Here is a 22,253-nt window from a genome sequence, read left to right as displayed (position 1 = left end):
GAAAAGGAATAGACTATATATGACAGAAGCAGAAAAGAGGATGCTGGACATAGGAGGGTAGAAAGGAGGCAAGGGGGTTGGGGGAGAAAATGGGAAAAGAGGCCCAACAGGTTCAAATTGGGTTCTGAAATGCTGTAATGAAACTCAATAACTTGCCTGCTAACTAAAAATTAAAATAAAAAGGAACTGGAATGTGGGCTCCTGACTCGGCAACTGGAATTCCATTGTGATCTTTACTAACTCATATAGCCACCTGTGACCGGCAGACGCTACACACTTGACATTGCAGTGTGTAATTAGGAGATGATATGGCATGATGCTAGCTGTAGCTAAAATCTATTTGACATGTTGTATCTGCCTCTGGTTATCTAGCTATCAAACCAAACGTATAAAAAACAAAGTAAGTAATATTTCATAAGGCCAGAGCTGAGCATGTGCGCAGTCCTTCATTTCCTTTAAGTAGCTCATCTGCTGTTAGTGGAGAGTTGCTCACCTTCTGTGTGTCAGTGTCCTAAGCCACCGGCTGAGCACAGTCATGCACATTCCACGTGTGTGTGGAGTGAAGAAGCTGGGTGCTGAGAAGGTGCCCAACACACGCTGGACCCTCAGATAGATATGAACTGCTATTTTTATTTTCTTAGGATGAAAAGGAGTAAGAGTTTCTCAGATGGGCAGGTAGAAAGTGGGGAAAGATTCATTTTTTGAATGCTTTGAAACAAGGAAGTTATACCTTAGTCAGGATATGGTTGGAAAGGCTCTTCCATTTGAAGAAATGATACTTTAAAAAAATTGTCAGCATTGAGATGTTTGAGAGTGAGTTTCCATGTTCTCTAGACATTGTGGGGTTGTTGGGAAAATGGCAGAATGGCCTGCTATGACGGGAATATGAGTTTGTGAAACAGGAAGAAACATGACCAGATGATCCTATTTATTAACTGTTTTGAAACTTGCCTATGAATTTGTGTTTTAATTTTTAATACAATTATTTATTTTATAACCCAGACCAGAAAGCTATTTAAAAGATTACAATGTTCTAGTTTGGCAAAATATTTATACATTTTTAGCATTTCCACAAATCCTCAGAGAACGTGATGTGGCATTCCATATTTGTGCTTTGCCCTTAAGTTAGCTGAGTGTTTAAGGAAGACAATGGTCAGTGGGTAATACACTGTATGATTTCATAATCATGTACAACTTTCCATATTTAAGTTACCAAAGCCAAATTCAAATCTACTAGAGCCAATCTGAAGCACCATGGACCACAGTAACTGTCATAAGTTTAAGAAAATATTGTGGACTGTCCCCTGTCCCCTCCAGGTCCTTTCATCCTTTCCCCCCACTTTTCTACAAGATTCCTTACACTTCACCCAATATTCGGCTGTTGAGCCTCAGCATCTGTTGAGAGCTGCTGTCTGCTGTCTCTGACATGGACTCTGTTGTCTGTTTTCTGATCACTCCCTGTCAGGGTTGCTCTCCAGTCCACAGAAGAAGAGGTTGTTCTCAGTCCTGATTTGACTTGATGTGCTCAGGTGGGTTGGTGGGGGGGAGGGGCCTCCTCTTTTCTAAGAAGAAGAGAAGGAAAAATAGGGGGAAGAGGAAGGGGACAGCGTGGAACCAGGAGGAGAGAAGGGAGGGGACTACAATGGGAATATAAGTAAATTAATAAATTAATTTTTTAAAAGAACTAAAATATTTATATATGTGTCAACACTTCTGAAAACAATCCAGCGATATTCTTTAAGAATTTTTTAACCTAGTGTATGTGAAAAGATTTAATTAGACAAGTCTTTCTTCAAAACAAAAACTCATAATGAAAGTGAAAAACAATCAGTTTAAAAAAGAAACTTTCAGAAGCATTATGCCTTTGCTCAAACATGTTGTTTGTTTATTAGCGTGAGTTCTAGTGAAGATGAAATCCTGTCTGAAGCACATGCTTGGGACTTTTTTAATGTTCTCCGAGGGCATATTTTAACCACAGCAACAGATTATATCTCACATGCCAATTTGCATTCATTAAAATGCAATTCTTAAAATGGTAATAAGGGCGGAAGCTTGCTAGAAGAGCTCCCCATAGTTTCACATTCCTGAAAGCATAATCTCTGCTCTTCGGCTAAAAGTAAAACTAAAAGGAAAGAAAGGAAAAGAGAGATTTTCTCGGTTCATCCATGTGACTTCTGGGTGAAAACCAGTGAAGTGATGAGAACTGGACTTCCCAATTGCCTTAGCTCTTCCTCCCAGTCCAGGCTGAGCATATGTGTTATTTGATACAGTTGTTGTCATGGAGATGATTTCTGTTTGATAAATAAGTGAAATAAACAGTTACAGGAAAACTACATAGCATAAACTTTACATGTATGAATAACTTCCTTTCAAACTACTCTCTTCATCTTGTGGTTTGAGCTGTCTAATTTGATAGACTCATTGTTTTCAATGAGTAAAATGTAAGATGCTTCATATATATATATATATATATATATATATATATATATATATATGAAATACTGTGAATGCCTGAAGAAATAAGCCAGGTGATTCACATGGACAAGAAGAGAGGTGATAATGATGAGGGATGAAGTGGAGACAACCCCAGGTACAGAGATTGCAAGCTATGGCTCTAGATGTGGAAGTGGTGTTCAATGGACTTCTTATTATCAGACCTAATTCAGTAGAGTTCCATGGTATGCCTTAGGATGAAGCTGAATGAAATGTTATAAGTTGAGAATCTAAACCTGTGAAGTCAGTTAAGTGAAAGGACTTCAGAAATGACCGCATTACTTCATCCGTACCCTGTTTAATTGAGTCAGCCTGGGAGCAAAAGTGAAATTTCATTCATCCTCCTGTATTCAAACCAGTTCCTCTAGGATCAGTTGCATTAATCTTCTAATGACTTGCACATGCTGAGTCTCTCACTGGTGTTATTCTAAATCTACACACAATCAACCTATGCGATAGCTTACTCCCTGACTTGAGGATGACTACCACACTCGGAGTCAGGGCCACCTCACAAAGCTTGAAAGAATTAAGATGCTAACCCTTCCTTAGGTCTTTCCTTAATATGAGTTGCAAATTACATAAATTGTTACCCACAGCTGCTTTAGCCTACTAGTGTTTCCGTTTGAAATAATCTGACCTTCTGATACGATGGCAAAACTCAGCTATCAACTTCCACCCTGAAATGGAATTATTTAACCTACCCTTAAAATTGCCTGATAGCACATGCTGGAGAGGTTGTGGAGAAAAGGGAACCCTCCTCCATTGCTGGTGGGAATGTAAACTGGTTCAACCACTCTGGAAGTCAATCTGGGGCTTTCTCAGACAACTAGGATTAGTGCTACCTCAAGACCCAGCTATACCACTCCTAGGTATATACCCAAAATTTGCTCAAGTACACAACAAGGACATTTGTTCAACCATGTTCTTAGCAGCTTTATTTGTAATAGCCAGAACTTGGAAACAACCCAGATGTCCATCAACGGAGGAATGGATACAGAAATTGTGGTATTTTTACACAATGGAATACTACTCAGCAATCAAAAAGGAGGAAATCATGAAATTTGCAGGCAAGTGGTGGGATCTAGAAAAGATCATTCTGAGTGAAGTATCCCAGAAGGGGAAAGACAAACTTGGTATATACTCGCTTATATAGACCTACAAGACATGATAAACATAATGAAATCTACACACCTAAAGAAGATAATCAAGAAAGTGGACACAGGCGAAGGTGATTAATCCTCATTTAGAAAGACAAATGGGATGTGCATTGAACTTATGACAGGAGTCTACCACAAAAGGCATCTGAAAGACTCTACCTAGCAGTGTTTCAAAGCAGACACTAAGACTCATAACCAAACCCTCGGCAGAGTGCAGGGAAACATATGAAAGAAGGGAAGTTAGTATGGTATGGAAAGAATAGGAGCTCTACAAGGACCAAATATATCTGGGCACAGGGTCTTTTCTGAGACTGACACTCAACCAAGGACCATCTATGGATATAACCTAGAACTTCTGCTCGGATGTGGCCCGTGGTAGCTCAGTAACCAAGTATTTTTCCAAAGTAAGGGGAACACGGACTATTTCTAACAGGATCTCAAGGGCAGGCTGTTTGACACCCCCCCCCAGGGGAGGAGCAGTCTGTTAGGCCACAGAGGAGGACTTTGCAGCCAGCCCTGAAGATACCTGATAAAACAGGGTCAGATGAAAGGGGAGGAGGTCCTCCCCTATCAGGGGACTTGGAAAGGGGCAGGGAGGAGACCAGGGAGGGAGTGTGGGGTTGGGGAGGGAATGAGGGAGCGGGATACAGCTGGGACACAGAGTTAACAAAATGTAACTAAAAATAAAAATAAAAATAAAATTTAATAAAAAAATAAAATACAAAAAAAAAAATTGCCTGATACCCCTCTGTAACTACGGCAGCCTGCACAATGGATTTCTATCTCACCCTCAGCATATTCTCTATTTTATTCTCCTCCCAAGGCCTGTTCATATGTCTGTTTCCTGAAAAAGACATTTATAAATTTGGCCAAGGACATCAAGTTGTTATATTTCCAAAGTCAGCACAAAGCCAACATGATGTATGTGAATGAATAATTGAATGGATGAATGAATGGCACAGGGCCTCCAGGGTGAAGTTCTTTGGTACCCTTTGTTGAATATTGCTATAAAAATTAGTGCTAATAGTCATGACTGATAAGGTAAATACAGTTGTCACTTAAAGCTGTGTATGAAGCAAGATACACACTGAGGTGTAGAAATCACAGCAATTTTGAGTTAGGACAGTGCTCAACCGGGAAGATGGACCTACTTTTTTTTTTTTTTTAATTCAAAAGCAGAAATTAAGGCTGAGCTCTGTTTAAACACTTCTCCATTACTCCAGAGTTGCAGTGGGCTCATATTTTCCTTTGGCTTTTGTGAGCTTCACTTTTACATAAATAAGATTCAGAATCAAAGTAGCTGACAGGCCCAGAGCTTTAGAGTAGGGGATACATGACGTCCCTGTACTCCAGTTAAATCTGTATCTTAAGATTCTAAGTTTTTATTCTAAAACCTAGTTAGATTCTAATTTCAACTTCAAAGTTTCTTACTCATACACCTAAACAAATTTGGGGTAGTTTCTCTAGTACCATACTTTTTTTAAAAAGTTGTTTAAAGTATTTTTAAAGGCAAAAAGACATTTCCATGAGTGAACACACTGTACAGTACTGTCCTTTTTGTAGTTTCTAAGGAAATTTGAATACATGTAAGTGCTGAATTCAGAGCCAGATTTCTTAATGTCCATAGTTTAATATCTCAGAATTTTACAATCTTTACCAACTTCCAAAGAGAAATTCTGTAAAGTCTGACACATTCAAAAATTAGTCTGAGTCCTGGGAAGGAAAACAATAAAAAGAGAAAAGCCTCCTGAAGTAGGCCTGGCACAGCTTTGGAGCTTCTCTTTGTCCTAAGATAAATTACTATTGCCTTCAGGTAAAGCAATGAACTCATGATGTTCTGTTTAGGTTCTGTGAAGTCCAGTGACTCAGTAACAGCTCCAAAATAAGGTCATGACATTCCAATATTTGGGGAAAAGTTACTTCCTATTTAGTGAGAGTCCAACTCTGTTTCAGAATATTACCTACAACCAAGAGATTTACTAAAACCAAAAGAGAGAATTGGATGTCCAGAGAGATTAGAGAGATAGCTCAGTGGTTAAGAACACTGAAAGCTCTTGCAGAAGACTCAGGCTTTGTTCCCAGCATCGATAGTGGCTCACAACTGCCTATATGATCCATATATCCATAGGATCTGATGGCCTCCTACTACCTCTGCAGGCACTACACATATACGTGCACTATAGACATGAAGGCATATGCATTTTCATAAACGCTTTGAGAGAGAACCAGGAGCTGAAAAATCTTTCAATCTGTAATATTTTTTATAAGTTACTCTCTCTTAAAAGCTGCCCTGACCTTGTTCATAAATGATCATAAAATCAGTATGTAGCAAAGTAGAGAAACAACAAACCTCTCAAAATGCCCTTTACAACAATAGGCAGCGATGTCAATCCTCTGAGCCAGTTAATATCATCCCAGCTGAGAGATGGGTCTATGGCTTGTGCCACATATTCAGCAAGTCCACTGTTGTCTCCAAAATTCCCCTTAGGAGAAAATGCCAAATCACTGGTTTCAAAGTTTTTCATCCTAGAATAGATACATAGAATGGGAATTAGAGACAGCTTTAAAAAGTGCCCCTTTCCGATAAATTATTCAGTCACATAGAGGTTGGCTTCTACAGATCTTCTAGAGTTTGATGTAGGGGTGTACTCTAACCATGGCCATCCAGTAATTTCAACTGGCCACCTAAAGCTTGCTTTACATGTGTGTGTTTATTCAGACAAATCAGTCTTGAGGATCAATATGTGGCCATGTTCAAACATTTCCTGTTTAAGCCAGTTTACAGCTACAGACAATAGACCGGATGCTGTTTTCTGCCAGCTATGCAAATTTAGCATAATAGAAAACATTTGCATGGTGCTTTATGGTTTACAAAGGCCTTTATTATACTCATATTTGCACATTTCTTTCCTTAAAAAAATCTTTCAGACGGTAACATTGAATCACTACAATTCCAGTTTTATATAGAAAATAGTAACTCAAGTACAGAAAGAGATGACTAAAACTAAAAGTAGCTTGGGACATTATTTTGGATCTGGCCTGGGTCATTTGACTGCTACCTATATATTCTTTGCCTAGATGTGTTGTGCTGTGGGCCTGGATGGGGACCAGGAAGCATCTTCCCGTACAGAAGTCTTGCTTTCCCCTCACTGTCAGCTATTCTCTCTGGTTGCCTGGTTACTGGGGCTCAAACTTATCGTCCAGAGAACCTGGACAAGGGCCTGGCTTTCACATGATCAACAACCACCATTCTTTCTTTCCTGTATTTTTTAATTAGTGCTGGGCTTTCATCACCACTCAGCAGACGGGAAGTATCATCTCCTGCACCTCTGGGTAGACTCTCTCTGGGATGTCCTGTGCACATGCTCCCCGAGCTTGCCCACAGCATTAGGAGCTTCTGTTGCTCCAGTTTGCCTGTCTTCACAAAACTTCCCCTGTTGCCTCCTTCCTCTCCTCCAGGCAATTCCCTACATGCTAACAAGCTACACTTTATACTTGGCTGGTGGCTCAGGGAGCCACAGCTGGGACATACCACAGCTGAGCTGTCAGCTTCTAGACTAACTTCTTGATCTAGTTTGACCAAGTAATTCTCTCACTCATGACCAAGACTCTACTGCTGGATCTCCCCAGGCCTGATATACTTTCCCTTGCTCTAGCATGCCATTTTTGGAAATATTTGGATAGTGGCCTAAGCTAAAGATAAAGATCATTCTGCTTGCAGTTGTGACCATACCACTGGATGACTGGAAAGGTGGATATGCATGGCACCTTCCATGTGGCTTAGCAATCTACAATCCCCAAAGTTACTTGCAAACTAATCACATGAAACACTTCTCCTGAAGAGCTGGAACAGAGCTTGCTGTACTGCACCCCCGACCTGACCTGCTAGCCTTTCTTCTTATGGGAGACAACACAGCTGTTAGATTAGTCCAAGTTCGTCTTCCCCTCCCCCAGCTCATAGGAAAGATCCTGGAGCCTTGACTGAAACTGTGTGTTTGTAGATGACTTTTCTAGGAATTGTATTTTCAAATTATTTTTAGACCTTCTCTTCATACAAAACTGGTTGATACTTGGCCTACAGTTTAGAACATTTTAGCTAAAATTGCTGATGGAGTAGTTTGGATGCACAGACCATTTCGTGGATATGAACTTTAAGTTCCAAACAACCCTAGTCGAGCTGTTGTATCAGTGGCAGTCTTCTCAGTAGGACTGAACATACCCTTGCGGACTCATGAGCATGAAGACATAAAACACCCCAAATACTTGACGCTTCTCTGGCTATATTGGCTTTCTACGAAATGTCTGAGCTTTTCCATTTGTCAGAACACTTAGGGTTATACAGTATTTAAGAGTTCTAGGTCTTCTGTGGTCTCCCTAATGTGAACTAAATTAAGCTTTCTATTCAATAAATATATCCTTGGGAGACAAATGTAGTCCATTACTTCAATGAGACTAAACTTCAAACATAAATAATATTGTTAAGAAATAAAAGTGCAGTCTCTCTATCCCATTGTCAGACCAGGAGAGAAGAAGGAAAGCATCGGCATGTGTCCCTGCCCCCACTCCAAGCAGGCTTCAGTGCTTCGGCAGGGGCAGGGGGGAAAGGGTGAAATGGATAGGAAAAAACAGAAACATGGATAAAATTATATAAATAACCCTTGTTATTCTTGGACCGTGCAATGCAGATCAACACTTGAATGAATGTTGCCTTACAGAAATCTCAGGGCACAATGAAGCCTTGTTGTTACTCTAAACTTTGTTCAAAGCCAGAAGCCAAGAAAAAGTTTTCAGATATCTTGACAGAGAACCACGATGGAGTGTTTTACCGATGGCTCTGAAAGAAACTGCCATGAATGCTATTTTTATTCAGATTGTGACATATATATGTGCATTTATATATATGATATAATATATGATCCTTAAAGTACCTTTTGATTTTTATTTTGTAAGGAATGAAAAAAACAACACCAAAATATTAACATAACTATTTAGAACTTAATTTTCAGAGTCCTGAGCTGATAAATGCCACAGAGACCAAATTTCTTCCTTATAAGGGAATTGCTATGCCTGGGATGGCTCTTAATGTAGTTTTAAATCCAACAGAGAAATTGATTTTGCTTTTATAATTACTAATGTTAAATATCTTTTAAAAATCAATAGTATGACTAATATGAACATCGATGTTAACATAAAATTTTTAAATATTGATAATATCATACTAAGATTAAAGCCACGTCTTTATCCTGAAAACTCCTTAAATAAAGTAAAACAGAATAAAAATCCAGCAAAGTTTATAATTCCATCAGAGTATGGAGAAGAGATGGTCACGGTCACAGGTTACAGGAGATGGGGACAGGAAGTCAGCCTTTCTTATGTGGTTAGAAAAGCTCAATGTTCAGAACACACCCTGGTCACTTCCTCTTCAGTGTGCCCAGGTGGTCTAAAGACAGACCGGAGCCATAAACATGGTTCCAATCCTGCTCAACTTTTTCCTAGTTCTAGTGGGAAAATTCCATCTGTATTACTAAATTTTTATATGCTGATTAAACAGTTACATGCCAAGCACCTACTATTATCTGTCACTGTTTTATATATTTAGTAAACACCAGTAAGCAAGAGAGTAAAAGATCTCCACCCATCACAGAAACAATCAACATGTAAATTGTTAAGTGTATTGAAAAGTAAATACAATGCAAAGTAAAGGCATACAATGGGGCAGAATAGGAGGCAAACCAATTGGTAGAGGCTCAAATTCACATCTGAAGTATGACAACAAGGGCAACTTTCATTATAAAGCTATTATAAAAATGAACTCAATAGGATTAATTTTATTTCATCATTGCTGTTATAGCAAATGACCACAGTTGCACAGGTTCATAATATCACAGATTTGTGGGCTGGAGATATGGCTTAGCTGTGAAGAGCACTGGCTCCTCTTTCAAGACCCATGTTTCATTCCCAGTACCCACATGCCAGCTCACAAGCACCTATAACTCTGGTTTCAAGGTACTCAGTGCCCTCTTCTGGCCTCAGTGGGACACCACGGTGCACAGACATACATGCAAGCAAGACACCCATACACATAAAAATAATTTTAATGTCACAAATGTATTATATTTACAAAGGTTGGAAAGACCAAAATGGTTCTCAGTCTCAATTCAAGGTGCTCAGGGGTGTCCTGTCTTTGCCTGCCTAGAGAATACAGTATCACATCTCTTCTCTCAATGGAAAACCCCACTTCCCTGGCTCTGAGCTACATGGTTTCAACTCTCCTTATATCATCTCAACTCTTCCTCTGGCCAACACTTTTATTCCAAATAAAAACTCTCCATTGCATATAATGTCTGTCGTGATAAAACAGGATCGTCTCCCATCTCAAGATTCTTAACTCAATCTCTTCCGCCAAGCTCTTTTTCGTGTAAGGTGTCAGGTTCCAGGGTTCTTTTGTTTGTTAGGAACATATACCTTTGGCCTCAGCATGTGCTCCTAGCAATGATTTGCTCTTGTCACTTAAAAAAAAAAAACAAAACTGTCTGGCACTGTGACAGGAGGTGAGTAGATCACTCTTAACCCAGGTAAATGAATCATGCCATGGAGCATGAGCAAGGCATGAGGCCCCTGCCGCACAGGCTCGAGAATCTGCGTGGTGAACTGGCTTTATTCCTGCTTCTTCCAGAGCGGAGGATTTCCCTTCTGCCCCTCACGTTCGTGCCTTCTGTAAAGTGCACACATGCTTTTGCTTTGCATGTAGACCAAGTGGCCATTACCAACCCTCTGAACTCTCTCTGCTCCCAGGTGCCAAGAGTCAGGGCCCTCCCCTCCACCCGGGCAGAGGAAGTAGCAAAGGCTGGAGGGAGCCAGGCTTAGCAACTCATTCTCCCCTGGATTTCCTGTCTCCTTCCCTTGCCAAACCTCACTTCTGAAAAGCAGGCTTCACCTTCTATGAGTCAGGTCAGTGCAAAAAGAAAATGATTTCATATCGAGCTGTTCACAGATGAAGTTTAGGGGGCGGAGGTGAATGAAGGCTTGAATTCCAGTTTGTGTGTTCTGTTTTCTAATGGAGTGTGGGCCACTGAGGTGCTGCTGAGCAGAAGCCACTGGCTGTCTGATCTGGTTGGGACGAGCCCCACCAGCGTGGCCAGTGTGTGGCTGGGAAGGAGTGTTTCCGTGCTCCCCATAACCTGGATGTGCTGATTTGATCATCTTCAGAACAGAGCTGTAACAAGCTGGAAGCCCGGGGCCATTCCTGTGAACACTCACAGCTGAAAGGGGTCTTTGTTCCATGGCTCGCCACATCAACCGGGCAGAAGTCCAGGGGCAAAGAAAAGGGGGGGAGGGGTCAAGCCTGTGGTTCATCATGCAGTCACCCTGCGTAGAGAAGCAAGGGTCCCAGCCAGGATACACAACAGTGTCGTCCTGCCCACAGGACTAGATACCTACGAGTCTGCTACCCAGAGCAGGAAGTATAACGCAAATTCCATGGTTCTATTACCATCTCTGATTTTAAGAACGATGTCATTAGGAAAAGAGGAAAAGGGACATTTCTTTACAAACGACCAAAGGGAAATATAGAGAGTTTCATGTAGGAAAACTGTGACAGCGTGAAACTAATTATTTTAGAAAGTATACACACACACACACACACACAGAGAGAGAGAGAGAGAGAGAGAGAGAGAGAGAGAAGAGAAACTGCCAAAATAAAGAAAAGGTGAGTGCAAATTGCATATTGAGAAGTTAGAAATAGTTTGCTCTTTACATAGTAGGGTAGTATCGAACCTGTGGTCCAGCTTTACTACCAACTCTTTCATTTGCTTAGGAGAGGTGCCACAAACCTGTCTGGAAGTGACAAGCATTCCCACTAATTACCAGTTGACATACAGCACAGCAGCAAAATCTTATGTGTGAGACTTGAAAGTCTCTCGAGCATATTCGTGGCTATGGCAAAGGACAATCTTGTGGTCCCTACACAAAGCTGCGTACTTTGTCCACAGTGCATTTAAAGGCCCCTTTCCAGTGATCTGTTTTCTTTACGGGGAACTGACTTGAGCTTTACATCTGTTCATTTTTAATTCTTTCAGAAGGGAAACAGAGGATGCTTTCATGTGACTTCCTTTATTTTTTTATCTTTCTTCTGTCTTTCAAGCTCTAGTTATTCCAAACACAAACAAAATGTAGACAGAGTGAGCAGTGGCTCCTGTGGAAAGTTATACAGTCCCTGGAAGACACCCATAGTCACCCAACACAAAACCTTTGCTAGGGCAAAGGTTTGATGTCTTCTGTGTACAGCCCCCAGGAAAATCACCCATCTATCACAACTGGTATGAAAAATACAGAAGAGGCTGTTTGGGCATAAAACATGGAAAGAGAAAACAATGGAGAAAAATGCCTATGCTGAAGAAACCTGAAGTCCTTCATCACCAAGCTCCACTGTGGTCCTGGCTTTGATTCAAGTTCCTGAAATGCTACAAGGGAAAGAACATTTCAGAGTTAATAAAAGGCTGAATGGCTCGATGAAATCATTATAGTTCAATTTTAGATTTTTTGATGTATGGTTTTTCCCAACATGGGTGAGTAAGTGAATTAATGAATCTTCATCCATGGATGATCCACATGAAAGAGAAACAGAATGAAGTAGAAGATGAAGGATCAAAAGCATGGCATCTTTTACCTCCATATTTTTGCCCTTTTTTCCATCTTCCTAGCCCTAGCTGCTCCTACATCAACAAAAATTAAAACACAAATGTGAGTCTTTGATTTCTACAAAGAAACGGGGTACCAGGAACACACACACACACACACACACACACACACACACACAAAAGAAACAACAACTGTGACCTATACAAAGCTATGTGTATGCTATTTCATACTTCTCCAAACCTTAATGCACTCTGGTAACAAAGTATTCTACATTTTACAATAATATACTAATTCTTCCTGTTGTAATAGCTCAAATGTGTGATATCCCCAAGCAGCATCTGGCTAGAGATTATGCAGAAATGTGGCAGTGGCTTTCTCTAAAACACAGAGCCTGTCATTTCCAGTGAGATCCTTTTAACCATAAGATTAATGTCTCTACAGTCAATGCCTCTATGGAGATATATTTCTCTATGGTATCCACTTGTAAACTAAAATAAAAAGTAAAAAGCAGCTTCTGGGGGTGGCCCATGAAAGGGAATGAGGAACCCCACTTTAAGTCTTGTCATAGTTACCTGAGTTGTGGCGGCAGCTTGAACCTGTTCCGCACATCATCAAAGCGGTTGCCCAGGTAAGGGGTGTCCACAGTCACAAATATGGCCTTGTATCCCATCTGCTCAGCTCGCTTCACCAGCTGTCTGCTGACCTCACGGTCTTTGTAGATGTACAGCTGCATCCAGCGCAGAGCCTCAGGCCCAGCCTCTGCCACTTCTTCTATTGAGGAAGTAGCCCAGGAACTGAGCATCATACCGGTTCCCATGGTCTGACAGGCTGTGACGGAAAGGAGAAAGTCAAGGTAGACATCACACAACTCCTCTCTTGGACTGGTGTTCCATTCAAAGGGGAAAGGCGTCTGCAAATGCAACCTGTCAGCATGAACTCAAATTTTTAAAAATAAATATATAAAACATGCATTGATTTTAACTCTATGTTTATTACATATTTTGGAGATGAATAAGTAAATAACGAAGGATTGTTAAAGCTGAAGATGAAATTACTGAGAGCAACCATCTTAGGGTACTAGTTATAGTGTATGTAATTAAGACATAAAATGAAATACATACAGCCATTCAGGATAACACGGTTGTGAAGGTTAATTTTATGTGTCAGCTTTTCTAGACCATGGTGCCCAGATATTCGGTCAAATGAATCTGGATGTTATCCTCATGGTATTTTTAGTTGAAATTAACATTAAAAGTAATAGCAGAATTGAGCAGAGCAGATAGCCTGCTGTTGTCCAGCCTCAATTAATCTGTCAAGGACTTAAAATGTGACTAATCTCTCCCAGGAAAGAAAAGGAAATTCTATAAGCTGACTGCTGTTGAACATGACTTTCATACCACCTTCCTCAAGTCACCAGCCTTCTGCCTACCCTGCAGATTTGGGGTTTAAGTGTCTCCATAATTATGTAATCCAAGTTGCAAAAATAGGTCTCTATCATAAATAGCAGTAGATAGATAGATAGATAGATAGATAGATAGATAGATAGATAGATAGATAATACTGTTATCTGTATTGGGAGATAGATCCCATCATCTCTCTGGAGAACTCTAGCTGTTATTATAATTATAAAACATTATAAAATATTATAAAATTATAAAATATTTATAGACATATACATACATTCAATATATATGTATGTATATATATATATATTATATATACAGGTATAGATAGATAAGTACAGATAGATTAAAGAGAAAAGTCCAAAAACAACATGTATGCCATGATGTCATATTTGTACAGATTATAACTTATCTAAATAAACTTAACATTCATAAGTTATAAACCATGATGAGTTCAAGTTTTCCTTCCTTTTTACATTTTTAAATATCTTTTTAAAAGTGTTTACTAAGACACATTCTACTTTGTGCCCCCTTTTTAAAAACATGTGCACTAGATATCAAAAGCAGATTCATCCTTTTGAGCAAAGTAGCGCCATTAGTGAGAAAATTGCCTTGGAAGACAGAAAAACATTGGTGACAGTATGAGTTACTGTCCTTCTTAATAGTATGAGTTATTTAGTAGAAGAAAGGCTGATTTGATGTTTGCATGCTATACAGAAAATTCCAAGAAATAAAGCTTAAGTATCTAACGCTGTCTGTGGAATCCCTTGACATTCCTCTCATCTGAATGGTCACCTTGTGTCAAAAGGGAATGAGTGTGTTTGTCCAAGTTACACTCCCAGAATGATAATGGGAATCAAGTGAGATGGTGCTTATGAAGTTTCTCCAACAGGTTCAAAACCTTCCATGCTCAAACTTTAGCCAACAACCAAGTCTCCTGATGAACTTACAGAAGTTGGCCTCATGGTCCTACCTACAGTTTCTTACTTGGGGGCCCTGTCAGTCTCCAAAGGTTTGACTCTTCCTGACTATGCTGCTGCCACCTATGGTGGACCTCACTTAGACACCAAAAAGTAGCATCAGCAGCTGATAGTAGTGTAAGTTCAAGTGCTTTTAAAATGGATTTGTTTTTTGGAACATGCACATTACTTTTCCAATATCTCTGATGCTATCTACATCTCAAAGAAAATATGTGAGATGAAGAATATCATGCCTTTGAGATAGTGTTCATCCCAGGATCTCATTTGAGAATTTATATAATAGGTTCTCATGGCTTAAAAATCACTGCCCCTAAGAAATGCATTTTAGTAAGTAATAATACATCTGGTTCTTGTCTGATTTTCATTAAGTTTAACAATGTGGAAACAACACCAAAGGGCTCTAAGTGCTTGAGTCAGAACGTTCTAGCCATCACTTTACCACAAAGAAGTCATGTCCTGAAGATGTGATCTAACTAAGATCATGCTGAGTTGGACAGCAAAGATAACAACAGTTCAATGTATCCATTTGTCTAGGACTGGTGTATATGAGAGTCTCTGGTAACCAAGCCCAGATAAAAGTATTTCAGCACAGAGGGGACATTCAAGTAACTAAGAACTTTCATGAAGTTAGCATGTAACTCAATTACAGCTCCACCAGCTGCAATATGGAAATCTTCAAGGACTTTCCTTAGCATATTAAACCATCTATAGACATTCCATAGAGCTGTGACAATGTTAAAAGGAATTCGGCAATCATTCCCACACCAAACCTTCTGATTTGCTCAGTGTGTCCACATTCTCAAGCACCTTACACAATCACTCTACTACAGATGTCCTTAGAGACTTCGGTGGCCAAGGCCTGTTCTGGAGACACCTGTCCTCCTCTAATGTCTTGTAACTTAGTTTTCCCTCCAGTACTGGGGATCAAATGCAGGGCATGCTAGTCCAGAATGTTGTCACTGAGCAATGGCCCCAACCACCATGTTCATTTTTCAACAACTAAAATCATAAGGCTGAAATTCGAAGGTGAAGACCATAAATTCCAAGTTGCCATTGTCTCTGTTAACAGTTGCTAGTGATTTTCTAAGAGCCTTCTGGGAGCAGAAGGACTATCAGAATCTGAGTGTGATGCATTGAGGCAAAGCTAGTACAACCAGGAAAAAGCATGGGAGAAATCTTAGGAGGTTCCATGCTTTCTAAACAAACACTGCTGATCACTCTGATTCCTAGCCACTTATGATCACTTGCTGTGCCCAAAGAAAATCATTGATGGATTATATAAGTCACTTTTCAACATATTTTTTTTTCCTTAAAGTAAAGGAATTTGAAATTTTACAAAGCTCATTTAGAGCTAGAACTGAAATGTGTCTATTCAAGTAACACCAGATCTGAGAATGGCTGATCCGTGCATGCCAGCTTGATATTCATAATCCAAATATTGAAATGTAAACAAATGTGATTGCACATGTGTGTTTTTCAGCACTCAGAAAAGCTGAGTTTAGTTTCCTTCAAATGAACCAGGGTATTTCATCATGCCGTCAGGTCCTCCCCTCACTGGTGGTTCCTTGGAGCATCCACACCTGTTACAGTGCAAGAGATCAGCATCTAAGCATCACTTTTAATGGGTTAAGACCTGTTACTGTGCTAGGTACTAAGAATTTTATATATCACCTTCACCTAAGTAATAAAGGGAAAACCTTCTAGTTCGCAGGGAGGTTTTGGAGATAAGGATAACATTTTTTTTTTTAATTTTGCTTGTTTGTCCCAAAGGCTCTTGTCAGAAAAAGCCTCTTTTGTTTTGCACACACAGAGATGCCCATCCTTTTATTCCCAACTGGTTTTGAATCTCCTTGTGAAGTCCAAAACTGTGACTTCCCACTCTTAAAGGTTAGGACTGTTAGACTACATTCTAAAAAGGACAGGCTTCAGCGCTCCTCTCTATTCCCAGATTGTGGCTGTACATCACTGGGCTGCTAGGTGACTTTGAATTTTCACAAAGTCTGCCAAACAGAGCTCCTACCCAAGGCACTGTTGCTATGAAAGCACAGCCTTTCCAGGCGCTCTTTCCAGGGGCGAAGGTTTCTAATGCTGTCCCAATGTTGAATATTCATGGTAGTCAACACACCCTAAAGACAACAGAGGCAGAGCCATTGAGGGGATTTACATATAGAATGCTTGCCAGGCAAGCCTCATGACCTGAGTCCAATCCTCAGAACTCACATAAAAGTGGGAAGACAAAACCAACTACAAAAAGTTACCCTCTGACCTTACACACACGCACACACACACACACACACACACACACACACACACACACACCATGGCATGGGTAAACACACAATAATAGCAATAATAATAATAAATTTAAAACAACATATCCAGGAGAACACACCTCCAAGATCCCATGTGACATCTTGACAATGTTTTCTTATTGTTTCTGCCTCATTTATCATCCTGAAGGTAAACTTCAATAACAGAACCCTGAACTACTGGCATAAAGTTGTTTCCTTGGTCTCCTTGCGCAGTCCAGCCTCACCTGGAACTTGGCGTGTATTTTACACTGGCCTTGAACAAGAGCCCCCTTATTGCTACCACCTAAGTGCTGGCATTTCAGATGTATGGCCCATGCCCAGCTAAACTTTTATTTTAAAGATTTACTTATTATTTTTGTTTTATGTCTATGAGTGTTTTGCACATTGTAAAAGATATTCAATTATGCTAGTTAACATATGTAGCTAATTTTGTGATGAAAGCATCAAAATTCTATTCTTCAGGGCTGGGTGTAGAGCTCAGTAGAGTACAAGACTCTGAGTGCAACCCAAAGCACTAAAAAAGTTTTAAAGTCCTATTCTTTCAGCATATTCTGAAATATATGATACACCATTACTCAGTGTGGTTTTGTGCAGCACATAGCTTCTTATCAGCTATTTCTCTAATTTAAACAAGGCTTTGATTGACACCTACTGTTCCCCATTCTCATCCCTGAACCCTAGCTTCTCGTTTCTCTTACATCACCCTAGACTTTGATTGACATCTTCCTTTTTCCATCCTCTTCCCCCAACCACAGGCTCAGTCCCTCCACTCTCAAACTCCATAATGTTCCATTATGCATCAACACCATATTTCCTTTAATTGTTTATCCATTAACAGATTTTTTATTTTTGTTTTTATTAATTACACTTTATTCACTTTGTATCCCTCCTTAAGCCTCTACCTCCCGATTCCCACCTTCCCACCCCCTTCTTCACGCATGCCCCTCCCCAAGTCCACTGATAGGGGAGGTCCTCCTCTCCTTCCTTCTGAACTTAGTCTATCAGATCTCATCAGGAATGGCTGCACTGTCATCTTCTGTGGCCTGGTAAGGCTGCTCCCCCCCTCAGGGGGAGGTGATCAAAGAGCAGGCCAAGCAGTTCATGTCAGAGGCAGTCCCTCTTCCCATTACTATGTAACCCACTTGGACACTAAACTGCCATGGGCTACATTAGTGCAGGGGTTCTAGGTTATCTTCATGCATGGTACTTGGTTGGAGCATGAGTCTCTGGGAAGACCCCTGTGTTCAAATTTTCTGGTTCTGTTGCTCTCCTTGTGGAGTTCTTGTCCTCTCCAGATCTTACTGTTTCCCACTTCTTACATAAGATTCCATGCACATTGCCCAACAGTTGGCCATAAGTCTCAGCATCTGCTTTGATATTCTGCAGGGCAGAGCCTTTCAGAGGCCCTCTGGGGCAGGTTTTACCTTGTTTCATGTTTTCTTCTTCTTCTGATGTCCTTTCTCTTTCCTTTCGGGATGGGGATTGAACATTTTAGTCAGGGTCCTCTCTCTTGATTAGTTTCTTTAGATGTACAGATTTTAGTAGGTTTATCCTATATTACATGTCTATGAGTGAGCATATACCGTGTGTATCTTTCTGCTTCTGGGACAGCTCACTCAGGATGATCCTTTCCAGGTCCCACCATTTACCTGCAAATTTCATGATTTCCTTATTTTTCATTACAGAGTAATATTCCATTGTGTATATGTACCACAATTTCTGCATCCATTCTTCAGTTGAGGGGCATCTGGGCTGTTTCCAGCTTCTGGCTATTGCAAATAAAGCTGCTACAAACATGGTTGAGCAAATGTCCTTATTGTGTACTTGACCCTCTTTTGGTATAGCTGGATCTTGAGGAAGTACTATTAGTTGTCTGAGAAAGCGCCAGATTGATTTCCAGAGTGGTTGTATGAGTTTACATTTCCACCAGCAGTGGAGAAGGGTTCCCCTTTCTCCACAACCTCTCCAGCATGTGTTGTCACTTGAGTTTTTGATCTTGGTCATTCTGATGGGTGTAAGGTGAAATCTCAGGGTCGTTTTGATTTGCATTTCCCTGATGACTAATGGTATTGAGCATTTCATTAAGTGTTTCTCTGCCATTCTATATTCCTCTACAGAGAATTCTCTGTTTAGCTCTGTTTCCCATTTTTTAATTGGATTACTTGGTTTGCTGCTTTTCAGCTTCTTTTGTTCTTTATATATACTGGATATTAGCCCTCTGTCAGAAAAAGGGTTGGTGAAGATTCTTTCCCAATCTGTAGGCAGTCGTTTTGTTTTGATGACGGTGTCCTTGGCTTTACAGAAGCTTTTCAGTTTCATAAGGTTCCATTTATTGATTGTTGCTCTTAGAGCCTGTGCTGTTGGTGTTCTGTTCAGGAAGTTCTCTCCTGTACCAATGAGTTCTAGGGTATTCCCCACTTTTTCTTCTAACTGATTTAATGTGTCTGGTTTTATGTTGAGGTCTTTGATCCACTTGGACTTTAGTTTTGTACAGGGTGATAAGTATGGATCTATTTTCATTTTTCTACATGTAGACATGCAGTTGGACCAGCACCATTTGTTGAAGATGCTATCTTTTTTCCATTGTATGGTTTTGGCATCTTTGTCAAATATCAGGTGTCCATAAGTGTGTGGTTTATTTCTGGGTCTTCTATTCGGTTCCATTGATCCACCATTCTGTTTTATGCCAGTACCAGGCAGTTTTTATTACTGTTGCTCTATAGTACAGCTTAAGATCAGGGATGGAGATACCTCCAGAAGATCTTTTATTGTAGAGGATTGTTTTTAGAAATTCTGGCTTTCTTGTTATTCCATATGAAGTTGAGAATTTTTCTTTCCAGGTCTATAAAAAATTGTGTTGATAATTTGATGGGAATTTCATTGAATCTGTAGATTGCTTTTGGTAAGATGGCCATTTTTACTCTGTTAATCCTGCCAAGCCATGAGCATGGGAGGTCTTTTCATCTTCTGATATCTTCTTCTAATTCTTTCTTCAGAAACTTGAAATTTTTTCATACAAGTCTTTGACTTGCTTGGTTAGGGTTACACCAAAGTACTTTATGTCATTTGTGACTATAGTGAAGGGTGTTGTTTCCCTAATTTCTTTCTCAGCCATTTTGTCTTTTGTATACAAGAGGGCTACTGGTTTTTTTTTTAATTAATTTTGTATCTGGCCACTTTCCTGAAGGTGTTTATTGGCTGTAGGAGTTCCCTGGTAGAGTTTTTGGGGTCACTCAGGTACACTATCATATCATTTGCAATAGTGATAATTTGACTTCGTCCTTTCCAATTTGTATCCCCTTGTTCTCCTTCAACTGTCTTATTGCTCTAGCAAGGACTTCCAAAACTATGTTGAAGAGATATGGAGAGAGTGGGCAGCCTTGTCTTGTCCCTGATTTCAGTGGGATTTCTTTAATTTTCTCTCCGTTTAGTTTGATGTTGGCTATAGGTTTGTGTTTATTGCCTTTACTATGTTTAGATATGTGCCTTATATCCCTGATCTCTCCAATACTTTAAACATGAATGGATGTTGAATTTTGTCAAATGCTTTTTCAGCATCTAATGAGATTATCATGTTTTTTTTTTAATTTCAGTTTGTTAATATGGTGGAACACATTGATGGATTTTGATCAAGAAAATTGTCCATTTCATTTAGATTTTCAAATTTTGTGGCATATAGACTTTTGAAATAAGTCCTAATGATCGTTTGTATTTCCTGGGTGTCTGTAGTTATGTCCCCCTTTTCATTTCTGATTTTGTTGATTTGGATGGTGTCTCTCTGCCTTTTAGTTAGCTTGGCTAAGGGTTTGTCCATCTTGTTGATTTTCTCAAAGAACCAGCTCTTGGTTTCATTGATTCTTTGAATTGTTTTATTTGTTTCTAATTGATTGATTTCAGCCCTGAGTTTGATTATTTCCAGCTGTTTTCATTTTTAGTGTGTATGCTTCTTCTTTTTCTAGGGTTTTCAGGTGAGCCATTAAGTTGCGTGAATGAGCTGTCTCTAATTTCTTCTTGAAGGCACTTAGTGCTATGAACTTTCCTCTTAGCACTGATGTCATTGTGTCCCATAAGTTTGGTTATGTTGTGTCTTCATTTTCATTGAATTCTAGGAAGACTTTAATTCCTTTCTTTATTTCTTCCCTGACCCAGCTGTCATTTCATAGCAAGTTGTTCAATTTCCATGTGTGTATAGGCTTTTTGCTATTTCTGTTGTTTTTGAGGCCCAGCTTTATTCCATGGTGATCAGAGAGGATACAAGGGATTATTTCAATCTTCTTATATCTTTTGAGGTTTGCTTTGTGACCCACTATATGGTCTAGTTTGGAGAAGGTTCCATGAGGTCTTCAGAAGAAGGTAAATTCTTTTGTGTTTGGGTGTAAGGTTCTGTAAATGTCTGTTAGGTCCATTTGATCCATGACCTCTGTTAGAGACATGGTTTCTTTGTTTAATTTCTGTTTTGTTGACCTGTCTTTTGTTGAGAGTGGGGTGTTGAATTCTCCCACTATTAATGTATGGTCTATGTGTGGTTTAAGTTTTATCAATGTTTCTTTTGTAAATGTGGGTGCCCTTTTATTTGGGGCATATATGTTCAGGATTGTGATGTCTTCCTGGTGGAATTTTCCCTTGATGAGTATGAAGTGTCCTTCCCCATCTCTTTTGATTAATTTTGGTTGAAAGTCTATTTTATTAGATATTAGAATGGCTCCTCCTGCTTGCTTCTTGGGTCCATTTGCTTGGAAAGCTGTCTTCCAACCCTTTAGCCTCAGGTAATGTCTATCTTTGTGACTTAGGTGTGTTTCTTATATGCAACAGATTGCTTTAATTGTTTATCCATTAATGGATCTTAGGTTCTTCCACATTGGTTATTGTGAATAATACTGAAATGAACAGAATACAAATACATATATATGTACACATGTATATATGTGTGTGTATATATATATATATATATATATATATATCAAGAGAGAGAGTGAGAGAGAGCATACCAATTTCAATTCCCTTAAATATTTACTCAAAAGTGGGTTTACTGGATCATGTTGTAATTTTACTTTTTAGTTTTTAAGGGATTTCACTGACCTGCCATGTCTCACTAGAGAAAACAGTCAGCAAGAGAAGAGATTATCCATGGACCGAAGAAAGCCTGGGCATACTGCACACCTGAGGAGGGGCTGATATTCAAGCATATGAGCAACTCAGCTCAGTAGCAAGCAGAACCCCTGCATCCCGGGCTGTGGAATGACAGGAGCAGCGCCCTCTTATGTGGAA

The 22,253-nt window shown here is 39.7% G+C and overlaps 1 protein-coding gene across 4 annotated transcripts in view; it reads right to left on the bottom strand.

Moving 5' to 3' along the window:
• Nucleotides 1–22,253, bottom strand: part of Hao1 (hydroxyacid oxidase 1) — a 51,974-nt gene that overhangs the window by 13,176 nt on the left and 16,545 nt on the right. For all 4 annotated transcript variants that reach the window (XM_055605425.1, XM_055605551.1, XM_055605464.1 and 1 more), the window contains exons 3-4: nucleotides 12,863–13,118; nucleotides 6,001–6,176 (exon numbers count right to left, since the gene is read on the bottom strand). In XM_055605425.1, coding sequence (XP_055461400.1) covers nucleotides 6,001–6,176; nucleotides 12,863–13,118 — 432 coding nt within the window. The remainder of the gene's footprint in view (nucleotides 1–6,000; nucleotides 6,177–12,862; nucleotides 13,119–22,253) is intronic.

This window comes from Psammomys obesus, unplaced genomic scaffold, assembly GCF_907164565.1.
Source record: "Psammomys obesus unplaced genomic scaffold, mPsaObe1.curated_primary_1811, whole genome shotgun sequence".
NCBI classification, from domain to species: Eukaryota; Metazoa; Chordata; class Mammalia; order Rodentia; family Muridae; genus Psammomys; species Psammomys obesus.
The sequence above is the reverse complement of the archived record's forward strand: the minus strand, read 5'-3'. Positions and strand labels throughout refer to the sequence as shown.